Source organism: Centroberyx affinis, unplaced genomic scaffold (genome assembly GCF_046629955.1).
Source record: "Centroberyx affinis isolate AG114_WGS23_722 - 3 ecotype Tasmania unplaced genomic scaffold, CSIRO-AGI_Caff_v1 ptg001629l_1, whole genome shotgun sequence".
In the NCBI taxonomy this organism is placed as follows: domain Eukaryota; kingdom Metazoa; phylum Chordata; class Actinopteri; order Beryciformes; family Berycidae; genus Centroberyx; species Centroberyx affinis.
Window position 1 is genome coordinate 234,611 of NW_027280067.1, and position 22,643 is coordinate 257,253.

The 22,643-nt window shown below is 39.6% G+C and overlaps 1 protein-coding gene across 1 annotated transcript in view; it reads left to right on the top strand.

The window, feature by feature from the left end:
* The first annotated feature begins 5,665 nt into the window (after nt 1-5,665).
* gabrb4 (gamma-aminobutyric acid type A receptor subunit beta4) overlaps nt 5,666-22,643 on the top strand; it is a 66,409-nt gene continuing 49,431 nt past the window's right edge. Inside the window, exon 1 of the mRNA XM_071528163.1 lies at nt 5,666-5,777. Coding sequence (XP_071384264.1) covers nt 5,666-5,777 — 112 coding nt within the window. The remainder of the gene's footprint in view (nt 5,778-22,643) is intronic.

The window sequence follows — 22,643 nt, forward strand, 5'->3', positions numbered from 1 at the left end:
CTTCAGACTCCCACTCAGGACACAGACCAGTCAGGAAATGAAAATTCCTTTGTCAAGGTTTACAAGGATCTCACTCAATCTAACCTGCACTTAAAATAACTTTTCTCATATACTTATATTGAGTCGTGTTGTGTGTTGTGTGTGTATATGTGTGTGTCATGTACAATTCACAAACAATTCATTCATTTTGTAATAATCTATTTAGTGCATTGGGAGTACCTATTCACTCCAGTGAGGCAGGAAGGAGGAACTGTACAAGTCATTAGGAGTCTTGCGAATGATGTCACATTAGCTGCCGACCTCTGGAGGCCAGGGTGCAGTCAATCGTGCTGTTGTCCTTGGGTGCATGTAATTGGCACACCACCCTATTTAAAAATTCACATATGTTATGCTTATGACCTAGGACAGTCCAGTTAATATCTGGGAACACAAGCAACTGTCTTACAAAGCTAGAGACCAGAGAACCCAGACTCTTATCAAAATAAAGTACAGTCTAAAGTGAACCCACTGACACTGCATATATTTTATGCAGTGTTAGTATTTTCATCATAGATTAATCTATCGATTATTTTTTTGATTAATTGATTAATAATTTAGTCTATAAAATGTCAAAAATAATGACAAATGCCCATAACAAGTTCTCAAAGTGATTCTTCAAATTGCTTACTTAATCTGACCAACAGCCGATAAAACCCAAAGTATTAATTTTATTTTTAAAGTGTATTTATTTCTTTTTTTTTATTTTATTTTTATTTTTTTAATGATGTGAAACAGAAAAGCAGCAGATCTTAGTATTGGTGAAGCTGTAACCAGCAAATTTTGGTATTTTTACTTGATAAATGACTACAACTTTTAATCGATTATCAAAAATATAGTCGATTCATTTTCTGTTGATTGACAAATCGATTAATCGACTAGTTGTTTCAGCACTAATGGGAAACTCACTGACTTAATGGACTCATGCAATGTTTTTTCTGAACTTTTGACTTCAAGTAAACTACTTCAGTGGTCTCCAACCATGTGCCATGTGTATGCAGGTTTTTGTTCCAAACAAAGCCAGCAGGTGAATTCACAGATTAGTTCTTCCTCTCTGGTTGAGGGTGTGCTAATGATTGAAATCAGAATGAAAACTCAGATGTACATGTTTTTTGGTGGCACATGGTTGGAGACCACTGCTTTACACTGTGGTAGTGCTATCTGTCCAAGCCAGAAAACATGTTGTCTTCACCAGAAAATCAACCCAGATACTGTCACTTTCACCTTTTCCATCTTTGCCAATTCATACTCCTGTTGTACATTGCTGTGACATCACAGATTAATGGGTGGCACTCCTCTCCCTGATTTCTGGCAATGGAGGACAGTAGTGAATATTCAGCAAAACACATCAAAATGCTGTAGGGCAGCGCAATAACATATTTCAAAATTGAAAATTCCACTTTAAAATATTGATTGATTGAGGAGCCTATATTGCCACAACGCTTGTGGCCCTGATGGTGGTGGGGGTGATGATGATGATAATAATGATGATGATGATGAAGCAAAAGTAGAGTGTGATTTCCCTGACACACCACATTTCTTTTTTTTCTCTCTCTTCTAAATGGTCGTTTTTTGAATGTAACACAGAAATGTCTCTACAGTACATCAGTTGATGTCTGCCTGTGTCCCACTGACACCACAGTAGTGACAGCAATGGGTCTACTCCTTTAAATGAGCCTTTGCGCATAGCCTTCGAAACACCACAACTGCATCGGTGCTCGCTGGGTTGCTTAGCAACTGGACAGCACAGAGATCCCTGAAGAAAACCTCCTCTTCTGTATAAAACACAAGCTTGTGTGATTCTTGCATATGATGTGCATATTAGCAATGTTCACACACGTATAGTGGGGATGTTTGTGTTTCCAAATGCAAAAGCAAGTCGTGTTTCATGATAGGGGAACAAAATTGATTGTGCGTGTTTATGGTGTGATTGTGTGTGTGTGTGTGTGTGTGTGTGTGTGAGCGTCTGTCCCTGTGTCTGTGTGTGTTTCAAAAATGTGGCAAAGTGGAAGAAATGCATGAAAACGCACCGGCACACACTCACAGCATCCTAATGGGTTTCAGAGAGAATAGACAGGCAATTCAGCGCATGAATAGGCTGTCGCTAAGGAATTCACCTTAGGTGTCCCCCTCCTCCCCCCAATACATTATTTTAATTTCAACTAAAACCTAAAAGAAAAAAAAAAAAGGTTTCCTCATCATGCCTCTGTCGACTGTTGAACCTATGTCATTTGGTCAGTGTTTCGAGGAGAAGACGAGCGGATCATATTAAGGTGTTCAAACGCCATTTAACGCTGGACAGCGGAGACAACTGGACTTTTCAATAGGTTGGCATCTTTGATATTAAATCCAATGTTGTGATACATGCACTGGCGTATTACGGGCCATCCATATTTCTCGGTATCTAATTTTTTTTCCACCAGAGGAGTGATATAGCCTGCTCTGACGTCTGCATCAGATATTACCCAGTGCTTTTTCAATGTGCATTTTCCCCTCAGTGACTTTGCGCTGATCTACATCATCATCAGCAGCAACGGGAAAAAAAAAGGAATGAAGATTTCATTTTTCTTTTTAAAAAAAAAAAATCCACCGCTCCCCTGCAGCCTGCCAGCGTTTACAGCTCAAACAAATATCTTAAACAACATCACATTGTGGAATAGTCTGGCGCCAGAGCATCGCTGGAACCATGCCTCTTCTGCAGATTTGGACTGGGAAATTTCATCTACCAATTTGATCATCAAGAGGCTGCTGCTAAGTCATTCATGCCAGACTTTATTTTTTTAAGGGGAAGAATACTTGTCATCACTTTTAAAAGTATTGTGTGCGCTGTTTTTGAGCAAGATGTCTGATCTTCTGGTGTTGGTCGAGGGGCTCTGTGACCTGCACGGATTTCCATAGCTTGGGAAAACAGCGGGGGCCAATTAAGAGGTTTTTAAAACGAGTATTTTAATGAAGTCGTTGCATGCGTAGATGTAGGCTAGTTTATTCGATATTTTTAAAAGGCAATTATTTTTTTGATTGCCAATTTTTACTTTGTACATTTTCGGGAGGACCACTGGATTGGTTGGATTATTGAAACTATATAAGGATTTGTGGAGATGTTGGGTCGTCAAGAAGACAAATTATGTGGAATTTTCTCTGCTTTGGCGGCTTTGTCCTTCGTTTGCTTTATTCAAAGGTAAGAACGTCGCCTGGAAAACATTTCACACCAACTGGCGTGATAACCATTCAATAAAAAGGATGAAATGTAGAAATCGCATTAACGGGGTACCCAGGCCTACTTATTAGGGACATTGCTGCCGATATATGCTCTATTATACGGAGCTGTGGCGCGCGCGAGCGTAAAAACATGCGCGTGCACTGCATCCAGCCTATTGTGAAACGTAACCTACTCCCGATATCAAAATGGGGATATTTGTAGGCTATATATGTGTATAGGATGGGGCGACTTTCAGTCTGATCCTATATAAAAATTATAACCCACAGTTGGCTGCAATAGGCTTACCCGCTGATAGATTTGATGATAGGATTTGATCAATCAGCCGACGATCAATAGATCACGCTATGGTAATCAGCTGGATGAATAAGTCTCTATACAGTACAGTAGGTCTGGGCCTACTTATTGTTTTAAAATGTAATAACGAGACTAACAATTTTACAGGAATTTTCTTATTTATGCTGTCAACTTAATATCCATAATAAATTGACCATAGAACCAAAGCAATCAAAATGGAAAAATAATCCCAGCAGGTCATCATCTTCCACTGCTCTGAAGAAATGAGGCAGTGTAGAGAACTGAACGTTTCAATAAAAATGTCTCTTCCCTATAGGCCTTTTAACATTTACAGTACAAATTACTGCATATTTCCAAGCCCCTGCAAGCCTTGAAGACACTAGAACACAACAGCCACAACCTCCTGATCAATCTCTGTGTTATTTCGCCAAACTGTGAATGTAGACAGTGATGTATTCCTCTGTGGCCTACATGAGAACTCCTTGTCTGCACTAACCTACAACCTCAGTCATGAGATTTAGGTTACCAAGTGTTAGTGATCACCCAGAACTGGGTCGCCCATTTTGACATTTTGATTACACATTAACCCATAACACATAGAATAACCGATGTAGTGGCATAACAGCGTGAGCGTGTTACAGGTGTCATTCATGCCAGCAAGGACTATAGCTCACTCGCATAATGATGCTCTCCAGCCTCAAACCCGCAAGTCCTGTGCTTGCCAGCTTGATGAACAGCTGCACTACCTATGATCTAATTGAACAGTGCTTCCCTGACCGAGCCAAAGGCTAGTATTTCTACCAAGGGAGTGATTTTTAACCGACTTCCTCTACTCTTTACGCTCGCTCACCCCACCCACCCCCCCACCCACCCCCTTACGCTCATTCCCCACACCACAACAATGAACCTCAGCTGGAGAGCTGGTCTCGGCCAGGTGATGCAGGTCACGGCACCAATGTTATAGGTGTCAGTCACACAGTAGCAGGGACTATAGATTCCTCTTGGGGTAAGTCGTCTCTCTCCGGTCTCAACCCTGTACGAGGCCTCATGCGTACCTGACAGCAGGATGGGCAGTGGTGTTATGGCCTGAGCTCATTCACGTGCATGCTTATGAATTAGACTTGATTTCTGCCCGAGGAGTGAGTCAAATCAACTGTGGCAGTCTGGCTTTTAATGTCAGTATCGCCAGGTGCACTGTGTGGTTTTAGAGCTTTTTGTTCTGTTTTGAAGGCTATTATATGGCGGGGACGTTGTCAGTTGTATAACTAAGGCTTTTATTTCAGTATAGGCTTACTAGACTCATTCATCTTTCTAATGACCAACATTACTAAGTTGCTCGTCAGGTGTATCATCGTATCAGCACATAACATAACGTATCTACTCATAAACTGATCAGATCGACATGGTTAGGTGGGACTAGGTGGGGAAAAATGCAGACACAGGTACACTTTTGTAGACACCCTGCAAGAGATCAAGAGCATGAGGGTGCATCTAAAATAAGGACATTTTTGTCTTGTTTTTGTTTGCTTTTTTTAAAATATATTTTAGGACATCAGTGCGAACATATTTCACAGTCAGTCCTGAGAACAGACTGCAACATACAAAGAATTAGTCGCTAAGGGCAGCTAGCAGTGACTTATTGTTCCTCTGTTACTGTTAGCAATCTGAAATGACTAATTCTTAGTTAATAGAAGCTGATTGATTGAGATTGAGATATTGAAAGACCAAGAAATACAAATAATAAATGTTTTCTTAAAATGGGACTAGTATAGATAGAAAGATAGATAGATAGATAGATGGACTGATGGAAGGATCTACATTTTTAATTAATTGGGTGCTGTTTTTTGTATTTTGCGTTATTTTTTTTTACTTCACCTTTTCATTGGTCAAAGCCCCACCATATGAATCTATGGGCTTCCTCTTCATAGGTGGCTTTCATATCTTACACCTGCATCAATTAATGTATTGAACACAGTACATCATTTTAAGCTTAGGAATACAGTAGGTGTGCTGTCAGGAACACAAAATATCTCTGCCATATGTATCAGACACTCTTTCTGTTTTATACTGTATATGTGTATATATATTATTTCCGTCAAAACCGCTCTTACACTCATGGTTTCTGCCCGCAGCACCTCCACTGGAAACACCGGAATGTCTGTGGCCAAGACCACCGTGGACAAGTTGCTGAAGGGATATGACATCCGTCTAAGGCCTGATTTTGGAGGTACGTGTAGAGAGACTACATCTGTTCCTGGAGCTCCAGGATATTTACAAGTCGACGTTTTAACACAATGATATTTACTAGTCATTCCTCTGAAATCTGTTGAAGAGTTAGCCTGTGGCAAAATATAGGGAATGGCTTTGAAGTGACTGCTACCATGTCATTACTATGCATCTATTCACATATCGAAGATGGCTGCTCCTCGAGAAGTAGGGCACACACAGGGAGAAGCAGTCAAACCCTATGTTTCTTGAAATCAGGGATAGTGAATTCATTGATTTTTTAATACTAAAGTGATTAGTGGTGTCATGTGGGCTCCGTGCAATAAAATGTCATAATGGCATTTCTGGGCATTTGATTTGCAGATAGGGTGAGACAATTTTGCCCCATTAACCTTTATTGGAAATTGTGCATCTTTTACATCCTCTCATTAACATAATGGTTATTTTGATAATAAATGAAAGTTGGGGGAGTGGGGATGACAGGTCAGTTGTGTATGTCGTTTGGGTTAATTGTTTTTACTCTAGCTATTTAACTACATCCTGTAGGTGTTCATGGTATAAAAATGTGTAGATCTGTGACTAACCTGCTAGCCCATGGCTAGTAATTTCAAACCAGGCTCTTGTGATTATACTGGCATCCTCACAAGAAAGAATTAGAGTTTGAGTGAAAGGTTTGGAGAAATTAAGGGAAATGCAATTGTTTTTCGCAGCTCAAGTTATTTTCTTCATTGCACCTCTATTTTAGATTACCCACAGGACATTCCCCATTCTATTGCTTTGACATTATCATTAGCATAGTCTGTTTAAAGTCACTTATTGATGATGTCATAACTCAGCACCGACTGACATGCTCAGTAATGTCTCTAATTTAAAAACCTATATGGAATATAAGATTACAGCTATCAATTTCAGCACCAACTATATTGTTCCTGCTGTACACATTGATTCAAAAGCTTCTTATCAGAAAAGCTCATGGCCGGTTATTACAATTATTGCCTGAAAAGAACAAAGGAGCTATTTCACTAGCGGAGCGTGTTAGCGGAGCAAGGAGTGGTGTGATGTTAATTTAACAAGAGCAAGGGACTTTGCTCCAGTGCTGCTCACAGCGCTGCGTGGCAAGAGGCCTACAGCACCTGGGAACGCACCGACATGCTCAAACTCAACCCAGTAACCCCTAATCGCTGCAAAATCCCTGTGCACCCCATGCTCAACCACAATCAGTTCAGTTTTTTTAGTAGCTGGCTTTCAAACCTGTAATCTCTCAGTTTCATATCTGTCAGTTTCTCTTGTAAGTCGTTAGTCCTTATGCCCAAAAAAGACAGCTTGCGAGTGATGAGTGCAAGAATACTGAAGTCAGATGCAGAAATTAAGGGAGGAAGGGAGGGAAAATGTGTGTTGCCACCAACAAGACTGACTGTGGAATCTGGAGAGTTATTGTCTGAATGTGCGGCCATGTTGCATGTACAAAATTTATGCTACATTAAACAAAATCATGTAATCATGATGATTTGATTAAAGAACAACACATGGCCTAATTGATTCGTCAGTAAGGCTGTTCTTTTATCTGTAGTGCTAAATAGCAGAAAATATTTAGGATATTGAATACACCTCATAATTTCACAATTTAGCAGTATGTTATGTTTTCCACACATAATTTTGCAGTTATGTTTAATCAGTCAATTATTCTCTATATGTTTACCGTGTCGAATCAAAATAATGTTTTTAAATAAATATTGTTCACCATTAGTTCTCTTAAATAGGCTGCAGGCCGCAGCCTGTCACTTCTGCCACTACAACACACTTGATGAGAATCAGAGCAAGCAGTGAAAAACGTATAGCAGGTGCGCCTCCTCACATAACCTTCTTCTGGTTGGGTGCTCTGCCAAAAACAGATGCTCTGATGAAGGCTTATATGCCAAAACGTGTTAGCCTGATGTTAGCCATTAATAAAAATGTGTTATAGTTGAGGTTAAGTCTAGTCCTATTTTTCGAATATGTTCCATCCCATTCCAGTGTTTTTTCATAGATTCACTGGAAGCATTGGAAGAAATGACACTGTAAAACGAGGTTCTTATTCAGATGCTGTATGACTTTGAAATAAGCTCATGGTGCTCAACAGCAGTTTTGAACATTTCAAACTGAAGCTTTTTCAATTTGTAGCCAATTTCAGGAGTTGGTGAATTACCAGTTGGTGCCGTACCAGCTAGCAAGCTCAATTCCTGTTGCTTCTGATCACATCCTACTCTGCTCCAGTAATGTAGCTAGCTAGGTAGCTGGTGCTGCCAAATGGCAGCTCTCTGTTTCTCTCTGCCTTTTCAGATAGTGCCTATATTGTATATCAGTTGGCAGCAATTTTAAGTAGTCAAAGAAGTGACTTTGAACAGAACTCTTGTTTTCCTTTTTCAATTTATGTTTAGTGTCCTCACTGGTATTGTGTTGTAGCTCTATAGTTATACAAGTCAAAGCAAACTTTTGCGGATACAGTAGTTGAATGTCAAAAAATACAAAAGGCCAGTATATGTACTTTCCGAAAAAGGCCAGCAGACTTGAGAAAATAACTCACTTTGCTATAAATGCACATATAACTCAAATAAGGATTCAAAACACAAATAATGTATCTCAGATTTGTGAATTATTACTGTGAATATAAATACTACAACCCAAATACAAAAGTTCAAGTTGGATTCGGTATTATCAAAATAAATGCTGTCACCTGTTTTCTTCTACAGAGACTAGTCTCATCCCCAGTACTTCTACTGTAATTTTCTATTATTAATTATCAAACTATCCATTCGTTATAAGCATAAGGCATCTGAAAGATGCTTAGTTTCTGATTAAAGTCAAAGGGGTAAATTTGGTCTTGCCCTTCATTTGCAAATCAAAAGAAAGAGAATAAATCCTTTTCTGACCACAGAGGTGCATTAATGTAGAAGTCTGAATGGGCAGTTTTTATGTAGAACCACAAATGGTTTATATCACTATAACATTTCACATTAATTTAAACAAAAGCTGTTGAGATGAATGAACGGTACTGGTCTCTGGTTCTAGATTGGATTCTTTCTTTTTTTTTGAAGATTTATAACTTAGCTCTTTCTTGCCAAGGTTTAACTGTGAAGATGTTTTCAACAACCTCATCCACTTTTAGTTTGTTGTTAGTTTCTAGAAGGTGAGATTGCACCTTTAAGTTCTTTCAAAGTGCATTCAACAGCCTTTGAATGCACTCTGCGGCGGGCTAAGTTTTTAAGTGTGAGTATCCCAGGCACAGAGTAGCGGTGCCTTTCCCTCAGGCCAGGGAGCTGTAGTCCATCATGTCTTGATATTTCCAACATCAGTCAGCTACTTCTGTCCTGACACAACTGCTGACGACCTTCAGCTCTTGAGAGTGAACAAAGAGGGTTTTAATTTGGCACAATGCTGGACACTGACTGTGCCTCCCGACAGCCTGGCCCACACCCGTATTAAAAAGAACAAAAAAAAAACACCCCACATGCTCAAAGGTATACATCGGAGGAAAAAGGCTGCGGTTTGAATAGTCTAAAAGAGTCCCAGGTTGCCAAGGGTGATGCCATAGGATTTCACTGATGTGCGGTGGCCTTAACGCCAGCACATCCACATGAAAAGCCCAGCCTGCAGTCACTCCATTCAGACCCTGTCCTCTCCTCACCATTGATCTCCGAGCCAAAACTGGAATTCAAGTGACAGAGCTCTAAAATGGTCAACAGACCCAAATGGCAGGCTTTAGCACGTCTTTTCACCTGCATTCTCAACTGTCCACCATTCAGGATGTCGAAGGGGGGAATGAATAGTAATCTACCTGTAATTATGGTTATTATTATTGTTGTAGAATTTGATCGCAAAACCTGGGGTGTTGTGATATTTTGTCCTGACTCATGCATCGGCTGCAAATGGTGAGACTTTTTTTTATTTCTGTCCGTTTTTATTCCCTGTTTGTTTGGATTATTGCCTTTGGCTTTAACTTCTTAACAAATAGCCCATGGTTGTGGTGCGCTACCAGAGACAAAAAACCTGTACTAAGCAGAATCCAAATCACCCGGGTGCATAGTTGAATTTGATTAAGCGAGGTAACCAGAGAAGTGAATAGGGTCTAGGCTAAGAAAGCATTATTTAAGGACAACAGTAGTGATTTTTTACTTTTTACCCTTTTACCTGATTCCCCTCTATATGACTCGATCCTACATGAGCCACTGACTTGCTTATTTATGGCATTTGGGAGTAATTTGTGGAATTTGCCTATTCTGAAATGTCTATGATGTTTAAACTGATATGATACTGCAACTACTGCTCAACAAGTGGATGATGCCAAAAGTACATGCATGAAAATGTGGTGTAGGCTTATTGATACTAGTTATTGCTACTACTCTACTACTTACCCAATACCAAATTGTTTTGGAAACATGAATGGAATGATATTTGCGATGAATAATCTCTTTAGTTTGCCTGTTACTGGAATATTTGATCCTGTTTCATCTGGTGTAAGACAGGTTTTGAACGAGGCAATGTATCTTAGAAAATGCTGTATGGCAGAGTTTTATTTCTGAGTATAGTTACACACAATGGCGGACGCCATGACATGAAACACCTGAGGTATTTGGGGTAATAATACATGGAGTAATAATAATAGACAAGTTGAGAGTTTGAACAGCTGATATACCTGGTAAATAAGGAACACACACACAGGAAGCCACACCTGCAAGCGGTTTACTAAGCGACCAATTTGCCTCTATTCAGATTGAAATGTGATCTGAGCTTGCAAAGCGGTGAAAAAGTTGAGCTCAAGTCAATACAATGCAAATGAGCATGATATATGCAGCGCGACAACCGTCCTGTCAAAACACCGAGCTCAGCAGTACGTACTGAGCCAATGAGGTTAATGTTAGCTGTAAAGGCGGAACATTATTTCACAATCACATTTCCTAAAACAATCTTGTGCTGGATAAATGTACACAGTTATGTAAAAGTAGGCTAAAAGGATACTTTACAGCAGAAAAATGGGCGTGTGCTTTCGCCTTCAGTGCCGGTGACCACGGTACCCGGCTTGTATGAAGGAGATCTGTACTGTGAGTCAAATTTTAATTTTTAGCGTAAGTTTTTCCTACTTAACCATGACCAAAGATTTTCCTAACCTGTTATTGTAGTTGCTTGACTGTAACTTAAACCCAAACCATAACCAAAGTTGTTTTACTTGCCGAAACGTAACCGTTAGCCAACCTTTAGGCCAACCTGAAAATGCTATGTCCAATTTGTGCTGTTGCCATGGAATCCAATTTGTGTTATTTGTCACAGAATCCAAATCGTGGTCGAGGAATGTAATTTTCACATAATTCGTGTCTACAGCATGTAAATCTGCGTTTCAGAGTTTGTGCTCATTTCACGACTGCTTATGAGATCATGTTGCAAAAAAGTTATAAATGTACATGATTGTTGATCTTTTCATTCGTTTCGCTGTTTTCATCTTAAGCAGGTTAGACGTTCTCCTTGGTTATTTCAGACACTCTGCAAACCCAGGTTAGAAACATGGAAGATTTTTCCAATATTACATTTATCTTATTTGGAGAGCATGAAACCTTTTATTGCCGGTTAGAGGCTGAAGGCAATCTTAGTGAATTTGTTTACGTTGCTATGGTTACAATTCTGCTACAGTGTGGATGCTAGCTACAGATGTTTCTATGGTTGCAGTCCTGCTGGACCATATTTTGGCAGAAGCTTCTTAATTACATTTGCTTGTAATTAAATAATTTTAAATCAATATTTTGTGTCAAATGATTAATGTCTTTGGCCACATAATAAGCGGGATATGGTACTGTGTCATTATTGCAAAATAAGACCCTTCAGGTCCATCGGGACCCCAATGGGAAGCTGTACATTATCCTTTGCATAACAGCTACCTATCTAGCGCTTTCACATGCAAAACATATTCATAGCAAATCAAAACATATCCATACACAATAAATTTCTGCACAATCTTGTTCTAGTTTTTAGCAAACATATACATTTTCTGCAGAAAATGCACTTTTCCAATGTTTTCATATTTTCTGTATCCCTCTTTCTATCTCACTTCTCATCTTTCCATATTCCTGCTTCCCAGGTCTGCTCTCCTTCATGCAGCCACACACACACATGCACGAATACTCACACACACTTACACAGGTAATCAAGAGCATGCATGTCTCTGTATCAAAGGATTATTTCCCTATCCAAGTTGACTGCACAATAAAATCACACTTAGAGTTAGTGCACATCCTAGATGACAAAATCTCATTTCAGCCCACCTCAATATATACTGTAGAACCCTTTTAACACACATGACACGGTTTCTCTGATGAATGGCCTCAAGACAGTACAAACACTTATGTTAGTATGGTAGGACCTTTGATGTGATGTATGATAATGTGATTTCCATAAAAGTGACCTATAAAATGTTTCTGAATTAATTTGTAAAGTAGATTAATGAAATACACGACCTAGCTAAATCAGTTTCATAAGAGGCCCATATAATTATTAATAAGTCTCTCAACAAATTTACAGATATGTTGCCACCTTGTAGTAGATTATTTTTTACAACAACAACAACAACAACAACAACCATATTAATAATAATGATATTAATAATGTTTAATGTAATGTAGATGATTGTAAGGGCAAGCATGTCTTTGGTGTATAGATTCATATTATTCATGCATAATAATGAGTTGCATAGCATGTCCAATATTGGCCTAACCTATAATTCAGATTTGATTTGATTTGATTTGTTCAAACAAGTTGTGCACACAGCCACAGTGTCTTCTCTGCTCAGCACCTCTCTGTGCATGAGAAGGCTCATGCTCCACTCAACCACGCTTGCTGTTCCACCCAGTTAGTGCTGCTGGCCGTCCTTCCAGAGTGTTGTTAGAGTTTTGTCAGCAAAGTGGCTTAAAAAGGAAACTTTATAATTTTTACTATTGGTCATAATCATTCTGCAATAACAAGCTGCTGGACCTGGGATGTTGTGAATTGTATTGTCATGACAGACTCATTGCCTCATGCAGCACTGAATGCCTCTGATTATAGCAAGCTTGGTATAAAAACTTGCACAAAATATGACCATACACATCTGATTTATATAAGAATTAATGCAGCAGGGTCCATATACTACTGAAATGGCTAGCGTATCTCAGTCATATGATAACTGTCAGCAGCCTTAGGGGAGCAGGACTGGTTAGTGATGGGATCTAACACCAATCCCCAGTCACAGATAGGGTCAGCAACAATACAACCAACTTTTACTGTAGTTGAAGAACAAGCTGCTCTTGGTTTAGGGGTTTTGAGGATTCCCCTTCTCAGCTTACTGAATCTCTGTGCCAGGAAAGCACTGGCACCTTAGCGTAAAGAATTGACAAAGTATAGAATTGTATAATTTAGAGCACATTGATGTCTCTGCAATGCATTGCAATATACAGTATGCATTATATTTTAATAGAAAATGAGTCAGTGATTAAAGCACTTTCTCTTTATGGTGCTGTAATATTCAAGGCAATCATTGCAACAAAAGTTATGGATTATGTGTGCGCCCTGAGCGCAATCTTCAAAGCAAAGCTGGACGAAAAGAGCAAAATTATACAATTGTACAGTAGCAATCTCACGCTAAGGTCTGCATAGAAATGGCTGCACACATTCTCAGAAAGTGTTGTAGAAGATTTTTAAGCTGCAACTCCACCTTTGCTAGACAAATGGCGGCTAAAGGCTTACTGTTTAAATACATTTTTTAAAAATGTATTTCTGCTGTTGTGTATGTGTATCTGTTTCTGCATGGGATCTTGGAGCAGATCATTTGTTTGTCGGGTTTCTGTTGCTGCTAGAGGTCTTGGGCTGTGGTGGGTAGGGTCTGTACTGTCAGTAAGGAAGAAGGGGCGGGATGATCTGCCTCTATTATTGATTTGTGCATGGGAACAGGAATCATGGGTCACCAGTGTGCAGCATTGCTCAGGATTCTACCGAAGGAAAATCAGTGTAAAGATCTTGCACAAAAGAAGAAAAAACAAAAGGCAAAACTGCAGTTGAGTCAGTTCGAAGAGATAAGATAGCTCAGCTTAGCTGTCACCTCCTTCACACATTCGTCCTTGTGGAGGACATATTTCAAATCAAGCTGTCATCATCACCGAAATGGGTTTTATGATCTCAGCTTCCACCATTAACAAAGCTCGAAGGGCGACATATCACAAATACTGTGAACATGCACCTCTTCCTTCTGAGCCCTAACCAAGTGCTAGACCTTCCCAGCCTGCACAGTTTCTGTCACAGAACATGTTGAAACCTCATTTATCCAAACTTGACAGAATTTCATGGTCTATTCAATAGATGCATAGAGTTAAATATGCTGCGATGGGAAAATAATATCTTTGTCAAGCTTTTTAACTGACAAGTAGACTTGCATGTTCATACATGCACTAGCACTGATCATAGAGAGCATAAGGGTGAATCCCCCCTCACTAAATATAGTTGACAAATGTCTGGAGGGGGTTCTGAGGCAAGCACTTTTGAAATGGTGACTCTGGGTTGAGCTTGTCATTGTAGAGAGAATGTATTTTTAAATGACCAACCGAATGCTGGCGTAGAGGCTTTGCTACAGCACACTAGAGCAGGTTCATTGACGAAGTTCATTAATGCACTCAGAAAAATTATTCAAGCACTGCATGATATAGGGTAGAGAAAAAGCATCTGGATCAGGAATAAATCTTTTTACAGTCTGAGGGAAATTTAATTATGTATATCGTAAAATGTTTTTTGATAGTTTAAGAGGGGACTGCTATCAGTTACCTGTCAGCCAACATGATGAATGTTTTATTTTCACGACATAAAGAAGACAGCTAAATGCTATCCGACTTGACAAGACTGCAAATGGAAACTATACCATTATTTATAGCATTTTCCACTGACATTAAATGGGAGCTTCTCCATGGGAAATGTGCGTATTTACCCTCCCACTGATAAACGTACATACTTACCACCAAAGTTTATTGTGATCAGCTATTTAACAAGATGTTCGCTCATACTGCTGATTGCAGTAAAATTGCAAATTGCACTACATGTAATTTTAAAGGGGAAGATCCCTCAGCATCGGGTTTAAAGCTTTAGAACTGATGAAATCATAGGTTTAACTATCCCCACATATGTCCTCCCAGCATAGAGAGCAGAAAATTGTTAGCTGATTGGGTGGGTGCAGTGACAACCTGGGCATGTGTGTCTGGTGGCCCAATTGACTCAGTGCCCCAGTGTCAACCCATCAACTGCAATTGCTTAGAGGCAACAAGGAGCCTCTCTGCTCTGGGATAGCCTACATACCGATTTCCCAAAGGTCCAATGAGTGGCATTACCATTGATACATTTTGCCAAATGTTGTTTCAGTAACTGTAACAACTGTACATCTAGCTAGTAAGGCAAGTATAGCAAGTAATTAACAGCTAAACAACCAACAGACAAGTTAATTGAACTTGGACTGTAAGCAGAAGTCCAGAGAGAAGTGGGAAGCACATGGAAAGGTATAGGCGATACAAAGGGGTGGTTAATTTATCACGCGGCAGACAATGTGTGAAAAACAGCATCACCACTCAATGCATGAACCCAAGGCATGTTTTTCAGTTAAAATGCCAATGCCAGGAGGACTTTTATTTTAAAATCTCCCCTCAGTAAATTGCCACTCTCTTCCACGCTGCTATGTTGCAAATGACGTAGGTATTACACAAACGCATAATGAAAGCTTTAGACAAGGACTGAATCAGTATGCATGAATATGCTGTTATGCAGCGCTTACACCTACAGTTATGACTGTTATAAACAGGATTTCATGCACAGTAAAGTGTTACCGCCCTGCTCTGCGAGTCATATTTGTAGTGTATGTCAAGATAGATAGGGCTGTTTCATACTATTCAGCTACTTTGCAACGGTTGCTGATTATGTCAGCATTTTACATTGTCTTGCTCCAATGTTGAATGTGGGAAATAATTTAGATTATCAGTGCAAATATAATACAATACAGTACTGTGGTGCTTTCTAAGGCTACTATCCTTCATTATTTTGGCTTTGTGCTGTAATAAACGATGATACCGGCTTATGTCTTAAATGGGTTTCTGTCAGTGGTGCGCCAGAGAGAGAATGAATTTCACTGAGCATACTGTAGATGCACATAAACAGGATGAACAAGGAATTGGAGACTCTGCAAATGTAACAGAAGGTGAAGTCTGTGCTGTGCTTGAGTAATTTATGAAGTGTTGTCTATTGGCATAGATAGCCCTGCAGACTTTAGAAATCCATGTGATCGCTGTCATTTGCACATGATAATCTATTTTGTAATTATTTAGGAGAGCTTCAAATAAAGAGCTTCAGAGCTGCATGTGGAGATGTAAAATGTTACTGTTCAAGGTGTGCTAGTGAACATTCACCACTGTCCCTTATAGGCAGAAAGAGGAGAAAAGAGCTTGTCCTGTCCCAGGTCTGTAATGTCACACCAATGTATAGCTCCACTGAGAATGAAATGGAAAAGATGAAAGAGGTGACTGTGAGTGTACCCACAGGGGTTTCTCTAGGGTTGTGGGTACATTTTCTCTTTCACAATGGTTATCACCTCTATGAAATGAAACTCTTTGGGGTGGAAAACCTCACACAAACATTCTATATGTTCCACAAAGTCAGGATCCGATTCATTGTCAATTTAACAGTTCCACATTGTAGATCATGTTGACGTCGTTGAGCTTTGGTTCTGTAGCTGCATATATCAATTCTTAAATTGTGTGGTATTTGCCTCAATGCTTTAGACCTAGCTATTTCCATTATAAATACACCCTGGCTATCTAGAAATGTTAGCTGTCTGATTTGAAATCTAGCCTTCAAATCAGATAGCTGATAGATTCAAACAGCCTTGAGTTGGTTGATGCTTGTTTGACTTCTACTGTACTGCTTGGTTTATATGCACACTGTATTTCCCTTATGCAGGGCTCTTGGGGCGCTGCGCTGCCTAGACAGTGCTCACTGCAATTCCACTAAGCAGTGAGCATTGCAAAAAGCATTACATATGAACAAAAGAACGTATGAACGAAGTAACAAATGCACACACGCATGCATGAACACATTAACACACCTAAAAAGCATAAGACACATGTTCACAAGAAAATCTGTAAATATAATTCCCACCACAGTACAAAGCACAGGATATAGATGCAAGTTCCATTCTGTGCATTCTTAAAATATGTTTGGGATCTACTAACGTGACAAACTTACCCACAGGGTCGTCTGATTTAGGTTTTTTTCCAGAGGGGTCTGAGTTTATTTAGAGTGTTCAAGTGCACAAAAATAGTTGCCTAATTGCTCTGAGCCACTTTTAACGGCTGAAGCGAGCCAAGTTTGAAAACACAGGGAGATGCAGGTCACTTCTTCTTAAGAGACACTTCAGTTCATGGTTGATAATCATTGATAGAGAAGCAATATACCTTAGAAATCTTATAAAGAATATAGCTTGTAAATATTATAAAAAACACCAAATTCTATTATATTAACAATGGAAATAGCATGATCTACTTGTTTTGGGGATTATCCAAAGTTCTCACCAGCTAAAAAACCAAGTATTCCTGTGCAGATACCTTCAATATACAGAAAGGTTGAGGATCTTTTTGCTTCCACAGGGGTCCGCAGGGTTATATCTGGGTATTTGTCCCAATTTACTGTAAAGGTGTTTCATATCTGTGTTAGTGATTCCAGCTGAAGGACCGGTTACCGTACATTTCAAAGTTAAATGATCCAGTACATCAATAGGGACCAGGAGCCCAGGAATGCTAAAGCCAGACAATTCACTGTGGCTGCGTGGCAGTTTGGAGCCATAACTGTAAGCACCTGATCTCTGGCTATAGGCGGCACTCAGTTTACCACTCCGATGCAGCTCAGTGCCAATTCACCCTGCAGCCATGGCATCAAAGTATGGTCACCAGTCCCTGTCTGCCATACGCAACCCGGGTTTTACTGATCTCATTTCCCATTGACCCAAATGAGTCCCAGCTGCAGCTTGATCTTATTTGTAATGGAAAAGCAGTAAATGTAGCCATGAAACTGCAGATCAGATGCAGTGAGGCCGTGCGGTGAGTAGAATAGACATGTAAATGACCGAATATGAAAGTGAGAGTTCAAACATGTGAATACAAGAAGCTGCAGCACTTCTAAATATTCAATTTGGAATGTCCAACATATGTAAGGTATTAAACTCAGGTTCAGAATAGACTAAGGACTGCTAACATACAGTATATGGGCAGTAGCTGTTTACAGAAACCAATTCCCACACTATAATTTTGTACTCTGTTAAACATGACCACTGACTGATGCATGCAAGACATCGGTTGAAACCTGCATCCTCCGTAGCACCCATTTAATGAATATATACGACAGTAGTTCTCTCAAGATCAGTCGCTACTTTTGCCATATTGGCGACAATCTCTTCTCAGTCTGTGTGCCGCCACATGTCAAATGGTGGGCTGTTTTGCATATGGGCTGATAGCACAGCCCATCGTAATTCAGTCTCAAAGTACTGCCTATTCAGCGCAAAACAGGAGTGTGGTGTCAGAATACCAGGATGGATGTTGGGGCATGTAGAAGTGATATCTATCCTGATGAAGAGAGAACGCCCAGTGATTTATTACAGAGGAAACACAGGAAAAATGCTCAAGGTGGGCGCTTTTCACTTCTCCCTTTACTTAGATTTTCCATTTGAATTAAATGAGGTGTGTATGTAGGCAGGCGGAGAGGGGCAAGGGTGGCGAGAGATAGCATGCAGGAGAAAGGACATACTTCATCTTCGCATTCAAAGTGTTGTTTTCAGCAACTTTGAAATGAAAGAGAAAAACGCTGATAGAATTGCACCAAAATGCATCACGGTGGACTGCAAAGTAGAAAAATCCTAGGTCAGACATTGGTGGTGAGGCATCTTGCATGCAGGGCTTTTTTTTTTTTTTTTCGACTCTCCTCCTACAGTCCCCGGTGACTCACTTTTTGAACCTTCAGTGATTGATGGGAGGTGTGTCCTTGACAGGGCCAGGATAGGCTGACCAAGGGCAGGATGCAGCCATCCAATTGTTTCAGATAGATAAACAAGGAAAGAAATGTCATTTACAGCTTCCAGAGATGGATGTTGCCAGCCTCACTACCAGGAAGCATGCTTAAAAGCCCATCTCATTACTGAACTCCCAACAGCCAGAGGTATAAACAGGGTTTCCACATAAAAAAACGAGGTGTGCATCATGCAAAGCCGGGGAAAGAATGTGATGTGAGAGTGTAGATGTTGACGTCAATAATGTGGGAATGTGATCGGCCTGGTCGTGTCATACAAACATGCCTTATTGAGATCAGACAACATAATAATTTGTCAGTGTTGCCTAGTCCTTTCTAACATGTTTGGCTGTCAGTTGATATTCTTACACTAGACCAGGTTGGAAATATGCTTTTAAGTGTGATGGATTGGCCTATATCTTTTCTTCTTTTCATAAAAGTCTAGTATATACACTGGGGGATATACAGTCACTTATTGACAATTGTTCATCTGTTCACAATTCATCTGTGATTTTAATCCATATGCAATTGCATATCCATATGCTCAAGATATATGTGTGACTATTGGGATTCAAGATTGCAATATGTTATGAGTTGCTATTCTATTGTTCTTTCATTTGACTGTGAAAATGCTGAAACAGTATTCCTTAAGGTAGTAAGATTTCTTAATGGAATGCAGCACGGCTTGTTGGAACTTGGCATAACAGACATGTAAGAGTTAAGCTGTTTGGACACATTTTGTAAGGCGTATAGCTGGTAGCCGCTCGTTTCGCATAGAGCCTTTGTGAGTTTAATCACATGGAGCTCATTTGTCGCAGATGGTAAATCACTTCCTCAACACCACCCAGCGGCTCAAAATGTTGACGTTTGTCATCACAAGCAGGACTGAAGTTATGCACCTGCTTGTTGGCTTGCGCTGTGTTTTTTTAAGTGCATGCTTTCAAAAAACGATCCATTATTTAAGATTTTTTGCGGTGCGTTGTGGTTTTGATGTTGCAGATACACTTTGGCTACTCTTATTGTGTTGTCGGTTTCAATCAAAGAAAGCTATGAAAATGTTCAAAAACTGATTTTCATAGCTTTTTTCATAGCTTTTCTTTGAACATTTCTTATTGTGCCAACATGGCAAACTGTTTTTTTTTTTTTTTTGCTGATGTGGTTTCTAATGGAACGATCTCTAGATGGTCTGCAAATGGCTCCAACACAAACTATCTCTGAATATCAAAACAAATCTAACTTCATTTTTACAGCACCACTCTTTCGCCAACTAAACATTCTGTCCATTTTCAGCAGAAATATACACCAGACATAGATTTTTTTTAATAAATTCAAACTTCACAACTTGACAGAAGATCCCAACTGGAATAGATACATCTACATTGCCAATAAGGCTGCATCCCTCTACATTTCAAATATAGACTTAGGAACTGACTGATGAGCCAAAGTGCCTGAAGTTTTCCCTTAGTAGCACAACACACCATCTCTCTCTCTTTCTCTCTCTCTCTCTCTCCCTCCTTCTCTCTTTGTCTCTTTGAACACACACACACACACACACACACACACACACACACACACACACACACACACACACACACACACATACACTGTTACTTTCACTTTGATTCAACTTTTTTACACAAGGTCTGTGTAAATTTATTTTATTTTCACAACTTTACATTTATGCATTTTGTTTTTGATATACTATTTTTTCCTCCTTTTTGACTTTGTCATTTAGATTCTGTTATCCAGGTTGCGTTGACTTTTGTTTGTCATCTTGTTTTTTTCTTTGTTTTGTTTGAGGTGAGATGTTTTTTTAAAGCCCCTCTGTGTCTTTTTTTTATCTCACCTGCACAATGTGACTTCTTCTCTGTTTCTTTGGTGTATCATCAGTTTATGTGCAAATAAATGAACTCTAAGCTCTAGATGGCAGTGCAGGAGAAGCATAGAGTACTAAGGAGTGAGATCCACATAAGTGAAGTGTTTGAGAAAATGTCTAATAAGTAAAGTACACTTCCCTGTTTCACACGCATCTCGTTTTATAGGCCTCTGCTCACTCATTTCCGTAGGCTGCACTGGGTGGCTTAAAGTTCATGTCACGTAAGCAAGATATATTTTTATTTCTTATGGTTATCATTCATAGTAGGACATCAAATGGCATGCATATAGATTGTGTATATAAATATGATGTATTTCACATGCCAGCACAGCGTCACGTTTGTTGAGCACCACCCAGGACTCAGTTTTACAATGTTTATTGCCTTGGCAAGTCACCAGTTTGTTGGCAAGTCATACATCTAATTTGATGAGTGAATATTGTGCGTTTTGTAGGGTCTCTGGTGGTCTTGATTTTTAAAACATGCTTTGGCCACTCTTACTGTGAAATCACCTTGAACAAAAGAAGCAGTGAAAAAACATATATGTATTAAACTTTATTTGTCAAAATGGCAGCCTACAACACGGTCCTCTGCTCACTCACCTGCATATGGTTTCTGCCAGTTAGCCTCATGATGGACTTGGTAATGAACATGTTGTTAGATGTATGATTTTGTGCACTTGTGGATAGATCAGTCTTAATAATGAGTTAATTCATGAAATCATACTCTCTTGGCCAGGATCTACACCGTTACCATTACCACACGCTACATTGCCCATTAAACAGGACATCGGATGGAAGAGGCAAAGAGAGGTGATAATTTTTGTAGACAAATTAAAAGTATCTTAATAGTATACCTAATATACTCCCTTTCTCCATCCTCTGTTTGTTTTCAAATTTTCTGAAAACATAAATTGCAAAATAATAAATGGGCATGGAAATCATTTCATCGATTGAAACTGTGAATGTGTGACATGCTTACAGTAATCAAGTAGGCCTATAATTAAATGAATTAAAGTCGGACTATAGAATAATTTCCACACTGCTTAGCCAATAAGTTTCCTATTGGCTTGGTCTACTGCCATGGGCACGATTTCCACTGAAATATCCATATGTGGGCATGCTGCCCCTTTTATCATCGAGTTAAGAATGAAACTTCAAGAGTGTTTAGAGCTTCTCTTTCTCTTTAAATTTCAGTTCATAACAGACTGGTCACGAGAATAAATCATGAACCACACCTCCCCTTGTGTACCTCCCATCCTCTGCCTGTACGTACTCTTCATCCGCAGCTCTGCTCATCTCTTGACGATACTGAAGGATAAGTTTGATGCATATTTTAAATTTTATGTTCAATGAGGTGTTGATTTTGCCTCTGTTTCCATCTGCTTTGCTGTCTTCAGTGTAGCTTTTCCCACTCAGAATATGACACAAATCAAACATGGCCATGATGTGAATAAAGTGAATTGTGTGGCAACGTTACTGTTTGACCCAGATTTACTGACTTTAGGTTTAACTAAAACTGCGCGCCACCGGTGCTTAAGTCACTGTTCACCCTTTTGGAGTCTTTAAATAAATGTTCCTCTTGGGATTGTGATTTATGATGAGAGAAGTCCACTGGTGATGTGCGCAGTGTTTAATGATTCACCGACAAAATCTGTGTATGCAGATTCAAAACCTTCGTTCATACGCAGCTTTTTAGCGTGGAATCTAAGTACGTTTCATATATCAGGTCTGTGGTTTGTGACAGGATAGGACGGTTAGATGAGGCCACCTTTACTTATCCTCTGTCCCACTGACTTCCCTTGATGTACTGCCTCTGTTCTCCTGTTTTACCTCATCGTTTTCTCTTGCCCTCCACTCTGTCCTTTATGACTCCCTGTGCCAGAACTGCTTTAATGATTTACCTTTATT